The 10,000-nt window shown below is 36.4% G+C and overlaps 1 protein-coding gene across 3 annotated transcripts in view; it reads right to left on the minus strand.

The window, feature by feature from the left end:
* Positions 1-10,000, minus strand: part of LOC138050020 (sideroflexin-1-like) — a 14,255-nt gene that overhangs the window by 2,330 nt on the left and 1,925 nt on the right. For all 3 annotated transcript variants that reach the window (XM_068896515.1, XM_068896516.1, XM_068896517.1), the window contains 9 exons: positions 9,219-9,392; positions 7,021-7,191; positions 6,415-6,513; positions 4,706-4,781; positions 3,444-3,529; positions 3,039-3,099; positions 2,096-2,162; positions 1,222-1,271; positions 760-809 (listed from right to left, as the gene is read on the minus strand). In XM_068896515.1, the coding sequence (XP_068752616.1) occupies positions 760-809; positions 1,222-1,271; positions 2,096-2,162; positions 3,039-3,099; positions 3,444-3,529; positions 4,706-4,781; positions 6,415-6,513; positions 7,021-7,191; positions 9,219-9,388 (830 nt within the window). In that variant the 5' untranslated portion in view covers positions 9,389-9,392. The remainder of the gene's footprint in view (positions 1-759; positions 810-1,221; positions 1,272-2,095; positions 2,163-3,038; positions 3,100-3,443; positions 3,530-4,705; positions 4,782-6,414; positions 6,514-7,020; positions 7,192-9,218; positions 9,393-10,000) is intronic.

Here is a 10,000-nt window from a genome sequence, read left to right on the forward strand (position 1 = left end):
CAACTATTTCAAACTTAACAGCCAAGAAGATTTAGTTTTTGGGATTTTGGCACGGCATTCTTTGTGCCAGTTGAACCTTCCCCTTCACTTTGACTCGTTTCCTTGCCCGTGCACGGGTTAACCTCAGAGATATACCGTAATAAATATCTTACTAACCTCGTTTTCTCGGTCCGTACTGTAAGTTACGGATCCTCGTTTTTTCCCATTCATTTATGGCTTGCGCGCTTCGCGCTTGGGCCATAAATCAACGGGAAAAAACTTGGTCCGTAACTTAGAGTATGGACCTCAAACTCGGTTAGTAAGAGGTGATTAATTAGTGCTAAAACAGTGGATAATGTTGAAGGAATGTTGCGATTGGCTACTCAAACTCCAAATATCCTTTGCTATTCAGCTGACCCCCAAGCAATTTGCGTCAGGTTCGCGCCTGAAATTATAATTGTAATCATTGCAAGGGAATAATTAAGTTAAATCACCTTTTTGTGCTATATTATCTCACTGTTTTAGTATTACTAAAACAACTATTTACCTCAGTGTCAGTGGCTATAGTGGTGGATATTAAAATCACCGCTTTGCGGCTCAGTAAGTATCCACCACTAGCCACCTCCACTTTGGTAAATAGTTGTTAACTATACATTATTTTGCTAAGTAATTTAAATTTCATTGTCACCTAAAAAAGGGAAGATTAATTTAAGTGATCAATTAATTACATTTTGCACAATTTCTACACAACTACTGCAAATAATGTACTACTTTACTCACCACAGGCCAGTTAATAGTATTGTCATTGGAGATGCTAAAAATGGCCACCTCTGCAGCAAAAAAAAAAATATATTATTATTGTTATTATTATTATTACTATTATCACTATTATTATCATTATTATTTCCACCTTCACAGGCTGATCTTTGCTGCTATAATAACCTGAGGAAGCGGGTCATACATATAACCAGTATGACCAGGGGTTCCACCTCTTCTCCTTATATTAATTTAACACCTAATTAGGTGCCAACAATAATTATTATGGCCATTACCAGAGCCCTCCTTTTTTTAATCCCCAGGGATAGCGATGTTGATGATAAAACAGTTCTTGTCTTCCGTATTGATGATGATGATGATGATGATGATGATTATTACTATAATTATGTTCCATATTTGTCTTAGACCATAGAAATCACAAGAAAAGTACATAAATTACAAAACTATTAATAATCTCTTGCTCACCTTCATAAAAGCCTTTGAATCTAAGTGATTCATTATTATTGGTGGAATGGCTGAAAAAAGAAACACAAGAACTTTTCCCTTCACCTTTAATGAACCTGCAGTAACCCACAAAAATTAATATTTTATCATTAGAGCACAATGATAAACTTAAACCTGATAAGAAGGCACAAGCTCTAGTTCTAGGAAAGACATATTTTACCAGAATGTATTAATGATAGCTAATGGCACATGGACAAAAAAGTCTCAAAGCTCCTGAACAGAAGTTGAACTTATGACCAGTGGGCGCTAAGGCAATTAAACTTAAGGTTCCAATGACATGCATTGCAATCATGCACACAACTCAGGCAGAGATGTCAAAAGGTGGAATTCTTTAGGCCATAATATTATTTTGATAATTCAATGATGAGAAAAGAAGGGCATGGACAATCTGCAAGCCAATTGTGCGCTGTCATTGTGATGCACATTTAATCAGCTCTGTTAAATTAATTAGAACATAATTATTATTATTATAAGCACATGTATTATTGTTATTGAGACTTGATGTTTAAGCAAAAAAAAGGTTTAGGGTCAGTTTTCACTACTATTTGTAGAGCTCTACTCATTAAGCCCTGCTTGTAAATCTGCTGGTCATGCAAGCCACAGGTGGGAGTCATTTTATTAATTACCCTTAGAATCAGTAGATTGAGTCTGAATTAAACCTAATAGATTTGGGTTAACTTTATAAGTATACATTTGTTTTAGCTTATGACTTGCATTGGCTCACTGTTACATTTTTACAGATATCAGGAATAAGGGAAGCAAAGGAGGTGTCAATCGCAACTCACTAACCCTTCCTAACACACTTGCACAAACCAAACATGATAATTAAACTCACACATTCCAGGGGATGCCATTATAATCCTTGAAAAGACAACACTTGCTATGGCTTTCCTAGCAGCCGCCTGAAAAAATTAAGCAGTGACAGCAACTACCACATACTGTTGTATATTGATTTAATGATCAGAAAAATTAATAATCTTGCCAGTGCACGATTAAGAAAATTTATTTGCCGTAAACTGCAAAGCAGCAATGTACTGGCAGCCACATGCACACAAAACAAAAGAAAATTTGTTTTTATCAATGAAACAAGTTAAAGGGTAAATTGAGAGCAATGAAACAAGCTTTAAAGGGTAAAATGGGAGTAAAAAAAAGATTTGCAAGAACAAGATTAAGAAATATTAATTTTGTGAGTTTGGCAGATCCTTCTCACAACTTGATAATTAATAATAAAAATTATATTTACTTAAATTTATCAACTTGTTAGAGCAATTTTCAATTAAGTGTCATAAAACAAATTCTAACCAAAGTAATTATTTCGACCAATCAAAGCAAGTGCAAAAGAACAGTGCAATGAACCAATCCAAATACGCAGCAATTCCATGTAACTTGTTCAAAGCACAAGAAAATTGCACATGCAAGTATAGTGATTGGCTTTGGTTTTCCTTTTCATTGGTTGATAAACTGGCACAAGATTTTTAAGCCAATCACCAAGCATAGCAATATTATTATTGCAATCTCATTTAATTACTTTCGATAGTCATTTGAAAACTGCTCTAATAATAATAATAAAACCAGATTTTCCTTGTTTCACTCCCCACAAATTCAGAAGATTTAGATTTAGATTATCCTCAAGTCACCATATAATACAACTCTTATTAATATACATGCAGGACAAAAAAGAGTGACGTTTTGGCAGTATATAACAACAAACTCTAATTTAAAAACAAACATAGTCAATAAAGAGCCACATATCAAACAAAAATGAAGAGTGGTATTACCTTAGATTCTCCTATTCTGTTTCCATCTTGATCAGTTACTGGGATTCCTCTCATAAGTTCCCTATGTTTTACAAAATTTTTTCACCATTACATCTACTTTCCTCAATGGATAGTATAACAGGTACTGCTATTATAATAGGCCATGATCAATATATATTCAATATTCAGGCAGCGCTATGAGGCTTTACCGTTAAATTTGAATATTATTTTGTTTAGAAATCTCCCTTGAGACTTGTGAGACAAAAAACCGAACTGAGCCGTGAAATTTGACGATAAAGCCTTGTAGCCATGCCTTACCGGTAATATTGATATATCGAACATGGCCTACAATACCACAGTGCTAAAGCACAAATGAGAAAAACGATAGAGACAATTTTCATGGATTTCAGGAAAACATTAACATACGTTTGTCTCATAAGAGGAATATTGACACAATTTGCAGCAGCAACAGCAGCAAATGGAACAAATCTACCAATCAGTGGTGGCGTTGACTGTTAAATGGAAGGCAAAAATTTACACATGAAAGAGATCAATACATTCAGCAACCAAACAGGCAAATTAAAAAAACGTTTGTAAAGTCATTATTATTTTTACTCTGTCTAACACCAGACTTAACTTGTCAATGGGGAACCCCTGGGAGTCAATGGGTTAATCACTCACTGTCCATTAAATGGCTTAGGGTTATAAAATGATTAGGAGATACGAGACAGGAAATCTATAAGTCAATTCATGCAACTGCAAATACTGTAGGACCATGAAACTGCATGGTTAGGTGTGATATTCCAGTACAATAATTGTAAATACGCTAGTCACATGCGCGAAAAGCTTCTGAAGGCTAATAAAATAATGCTTGCACATAATAAGAACTCTTCGGCAAGAGGGGTACAATCAGGAGGAGTTGGATTATCTGTCTCATTCAATTGTTATGTCTAAATTTTTTGTATGGTTTATCGGTGTACGGAGCCTCCTCTTCTGATCTTAACAACGTACAGAATTTTTTAGATCGGTGCTATAAACGCAGGTATATATTAATGAAATTGAATACGAGGGAGTTGCATGAAAGATTGGATTGCCGTATTCTTAGAAAGGCCATGAGAACAAATTCGCCCCTTGTGAAGATTTTACCAGAAAGGAAATTCACCAATTACGCGCTATGAAAACCTTCTATCATCCTACAGTGACAACAGAGCGCTTCAAATCGTCCTATGTGAATAGACTTATTTTTGGATATGATATTGATTCCTTGATGTAATTAGATGTGTGCAATGGTTTGTGTGAAAAAGTTAAAATTGATCTATTCAATTTGTTTTGCAAACAGTAGGAAAACGGCAAGACGGACCCCATCCAACTGCATGACTAATATTGACATGTGAATGGTGTAGGTATCCAATTTGGAGTAATGTTCTAATTGCATACCTGTAACTGGACACCCACATGATCGGGCGCCAATTACGTGACAAATAGGTGCACACAGAACCAATCAGATTTGAGATTTTTGTTATAGATACAATTACATTTGTATGTTTACCATTCAGTTAACCCTTCATTTTCCTCCCAAGAGTAGCACTTCAGTATATTTTACTCTGTCTAATGCCAGGCAATTTTACTTGTCAGTGGGGGCTACTTCAGCAGTGATAGGGTTAGGAAATGTAAAATGTATTACTTACCTTTGTCAACTGGTTTAGTCCCAAAGCTACAGCCACAGCTCCTGTAGTGGCACATGCATATCCTGCCATTAGTTGTCTAGAAACGAGAATAAACATTACACATACGTAAGAAAACTTTAGTTAGCTTTTGGGCTCTTTCTTCATGAAGAGCTGGATAGATGGTGAGAAACATGAAAAATACAAAATATACAATTCTAACACCTGAAGTCTTGGGAATGCAGTTTGTAATAATGCTTTTAATAACTCCACGGCAACAACAGTGACAGTGAAAATGCCATCGCTTTCTAACAAGTGTTTTTTGCTCCCTGCTCTTTAATCTCGGTAACTTAATCTAAACATTACATCATTACAAGGTTGAGAAAGAGGTTTTTCTCCAGATACTGGTTTTCCCCTCTCCTTAATAATCAACCTACAATTTTATGTGTGTTGATTTGGTAATGATAATAATAATGCTCATGCCACTTTATTTTCACACAATAATATTTAAAGCTGAATAGCTTGTGGGGTCGTGCACAAATGAATCAAATCAAATTCATATACATGAGCTGTATATACAAATCAGATGTTGGTTTTGAAAGGGGAAAAACCAAAGAACGCGGAGAAAAACCTCTGGGAGCAAAGTAGAGAACCAACAAACTGAGCCCACGTATGACGATGGACATGGGAAATGATCCCGGGCCACACTGGTGGGAGGCGAGTGCTCTCATCACTGCACCATCCTTGCTCCTGCAATTAGTGCCCTGGCAGCACTAATTAAAATACAATTGACACATAAATAAGGTTCATTACCATTATAATCAACAAATTGATGTCAGTTTTTTATGAGTCTGTCCTGTTATTGATCGTGAATTTCGTCATAACATTGTCAAAGTAGCTGTGGATTTACGAGGCGATAGCCGAGTGGATCTTCTCAAAACATGAGAAGAACGCGAGACAAAAATGCTGACGCAAGCAATATCACGTCATCCTCACATAAATTACAAATTTATGTGTCTGTCTGCTTATTGACAAAAAAAATTTTACCACTGAGCGCACGAGAATTTTGCAGTCATTGTAAAATTTATTATTATCCTGGATTCGTACCACAGCATTGAAGGTAATGGAGTTTTTGTGTTTTATGAAACTCAGCCAAGCAGCAGCAGCAGTACATGTAGCAGTAGGAGACCACAGTAACTAATAGTATAGAAGTAGAAGTAAAAGTAAGCAGTAGCAGCGGCAGTAGTATAGTAGTAGTAATAGCAGTAGCAGTAGTAATAGGTACCGCAATAGTTACTGTAGTAGTTAGTAGTAGTTACTGCAATAGTAGTACTGTACATGAAGTACCGTAGAAGTAGTCCTCTCTCATCAATAATAATATTTACTGTTGAGCAGCTTACAAATGTATATGTGTTACAACTGGGCTGTGGTGCTGTACTATGTGCTCCATGATCATACATGGGTTATAGTTATATAGTGACTACCAGAGGTAATTTAAACAGTCATGCTTTTGGCCCACTTTTGTACAATTTTTGCACCCTTAGAAATAATTATTCAGCTCCTAAAGATGGCAAAAAAGGGTGACCAGCAAGGCAGTTAATGCTTATTTGTTTACAAAAGTATCTGATATTTGCTTACAGTGCAGATGGAGTGAAAGAAATGAGAAATCTTCACTTTGATTCTCCCAAAAAAACCCTTACACAATAAGATACAAATTATAACAAAAAACATACTTGTTTGTGATAAGGGAATCACCACTTCTGTTTGTATAATTCACTACCGCATTAAATGATTGATTGATCCACTGCCAAAAAAGAACAGCAGATGAACTCCTGGAACAGAGAAGAGTAACAAATATCTTAAAAGCATAATTGACTGTCATACCTCTGGGAATGTTGCTGTACTAGCCTTCATGTTCATCTTTTCTTGCACCTGTCACTTGATTTCGACTGCTTCATAACTGGGATCTGGCAAAGTTTATTTCACGCAATTTGCCTTGCCAATGGCGATGGTTACATGTACATGTATCATATCAGTAATTTCTGTTTGTAAACAGTAACTACCCTTCTGCCTTATTTGTGGTAATTGCTTGCAATTGGCTATTTTGAAAACATTGATACTTCAACTATGCTCTTTTGAATCATCACCAACTTGAAGCAAAACTGCATCAAATGATAATCATACAACATACGGTATTAAACATCAATCTTGTCCCTCATAAACAAAACTGGTAAGTCTTCCCACTGTTGCAGCACTTGAATTACAGTTCTGAGAACATAAAACTGTTTCTGTCATTGATCACACTAATGGAGGTGAGATTTTATGAAAATTATACCTACTTATAAAATGTCATCATAAAGCCACAGATTGACATGTTCATTGGCACTTGCGCAGACATTCTTCCAACAATGAACATCTTTTCACCTGTATCAGGGTGGAATGCTGATTCATAAATCTTTTTTGCACGCCAAACCTGTTCATCTGTAGTACCTGGAGGCTCTTTCATCTGCCTGTTTGTAGCACAAACTATACGAAGTTAGTATTAAGCTTCATTAGGTACCACACTTTCTAAGATTTTGATGATATTTAGAGTTAATGAGCTACATACACGTAAAACCAACAACTGATTGGCTCAGTAGGTTGAGCACCAGAATACTGTGCAGGAGGTTGCGGGGACAAAACTCTAGCCAGACCGACACTCAGGGTCTTTAAATAACTGAGGAGAAAGTGCTGCCTTTGTAACATTACATCAGTAAATCGTTAGACTCTCTAGTCATATCAGATAAGTACGATAAACTGGAGGCCATATCTAGATCTCACAACCCTTCAATGTTCTAACTCTGTTGGACAAGAAAGAACCAACACACTCTTTGTAAAGAGTAGGACATGGAGTTCCTGTTGTTGTAGTCTGTGCTCTGTGGCATGTCATGGTTGGGAGGGTAAATGCTCTGAGATATACTACTATAGTTACTGTAGCTACATGAAAGTCACACTAAAATCCAAGGATACCGGTAAATAAAGATATGATCATGATGATGAGGCTTACAAGTTTTCACTTTGACAGGAGGGGAAAGATAATCGAATGCATGCAGGGGCTAGTCTGAAATTTCAGCCGTCTCCTCCATAACCCTAGGGGGCATGGGAACCCTCTCTATGCCTCTTAAGGTCAGGAAGGAGATGGCTGAAATTTCAGACTAATGCAGGCGCTTTCACATTAAGTTTTTATGGACAGTAATGATCATCTTCTCCCAATTTCCCTAATTCTCAGTCTTTACTGAAACAGAGCTTAAAGCAATAATCACACATACATACAGTTAATTACACAAATTTAAGAACTGTTTTATTAGGAATTACGCATACTGTGCCACCTGCTTTTGTTCAAATTCATCCAAGCATCATCTAGATTGCAACAGTCATAGATGAGAAGAAACTTTTAAATATTTTTTTACGCGGGGAAAAAATGATTATTATAAACATCTTCCAAACAAGAATATATCAGGGTCATGTAAAATAATTATTCAGACAAATTGTTCTTAGGAGGTTGCACAAATTTTCACAGAGCTCAGTGTGGAAGTGCAGGGTTCATTTTAAAACAAACCATACACAAAGTGTTTCATAGTTAAACTTTTTATTCCCATCTCATCTTCCCTATTGGGAGTGACCTTTGCGTAATAGTTTATAATTAACCTCATTTTCTCGGTCCGTACTGTAAGTTACAGATCCTCATTTTTTTCCCTTTGATTTATGGACTGTGTGCTTCGTGCTTGGGTCATAAATAAAGAGGAAAAAACTTGGTCTGTAACTTACATTACGGCCAAGAACACGAGGTTAGTAGGAGGTATTAATATTGATAACATATGATGCAAAGATATAATCCAAACAAGTGAGCATATTACAAAACATGCTCATCTGAGCATTTTTCACAAAGAGTATAATGAGCCCAAGGTATTGACATGTCTTGGTCTTACGATTTGTTGAGCTAATTAAAAATTAACGAGAGCGATTTGCATGGACACAAACCAATTGTTCAGGTACAGACCTTTACATATGTTGCAGGTCATTTTGTTCCTTAGGTTACTTTGGAACTAAACTAGGTCATTTTGCTTCAACTTAGGTCAAGTTGTGTCAACCTAGGTTAAACTGGGGTATGTAAAGAACACAGGTCACAGGTTCAAAGTCACAGGTAATTGTTTTACCAATAAAAAAACAACCCTAACTATTAACAAAATTAATGCTAACATTGGGCCTAAAAACTTTTGTTTAGGCTTAACTAGGCCTAAGGTTAGCTTTAATGAATGTTCAGGATACTTTCTGTATTGGTAAAACAATGACCTGTGATCTGTGACTTGTGTTTTGTACCTGCTCCAAATTAACCTAGGTTGACACAAAATGACCTAGTTTGGTTGCAAATGAACCTGAGGAGCAAAATGACCTGCAACATATACACACAGATCTCTGCTATGGCATAATATTGAAAAATATTGCAAAAATACTTGACGGCTTTTCCATGAACAACATTGAGAAAGTATTTCCAAACCTGTACTTTAAGAGCAATTCTTTTGCTTCATCAAGTTCTCTGGCTGTGCGCAAAATATTTCTTGGGTCTGTCACAGTGAAAAAATGCTTGGCACGTCCCAGAAATGTTGACTGGTCAAAGCGAGGAGCATTCAAATCAATCCTTCCACCTTCTAATCGAGGAGCTTCCATGTTGCTGAGATCAAGGGAGAGGTAAAAAGTGAGTGACATGGAAATGAGAGGTGTTTGAGATTTGATAAGGTGACGTAACTAGAGGTTGGGGGGTTAGGGAAAATAGTACAAAGTGCTAAGATTATGTAAAATTCAGATGCAGAAAATGGATTCATGATTTAAACAGACACTGTGTACAGGCAATGTAAACAGCCTGTTTGCTAACTCTTACTACTATACAAAGAGTTGAACTTGTAGACCTGTACAGGCTTGACTGCAGTACAATACTACACAATTATTCTTTGAAATTGAGGTGAATAGTGGTAGAATATTTACAGAGCCACAAAGCGGCGAGGTAAATATTCTGCCACTATTCACCTCGATTTCAAAGAATAATTGTTTTGTATATACTCACAAGGTGATCTCAACAACAATTGCAGAAGAAAACCATCCAAAGTTGATTTAATTGACATCTCAAATCATGTGTGGAAAACGTAGCAAGCGGCACAAAGCATGTGCAAAGGTGTTATGTCTCTGTTCCTTATGTTTGTGTGCTAACTTCTAGTTATGATCAAACATTGACTCCAGTTGGCGTTAATGGGGGAGCACTTCCTTGCGTTAGGTTAGCCTGTG

Source organism: Montipora capricornis, chromosome 5 (assembly GCF_036669925.1).
Source record: "Montipora capricornis isolate CH-2021 chromosome 5, ASM3666992v2, whole genome shotgun sequence".
Classification (NCBI taxonomy): domain Eukaryota; kingdom Metazoa; phylum Cnidaria; class Anthozoa; order Scleractinia; family Acroporidae; genus Montipora; species Montipora capricornis.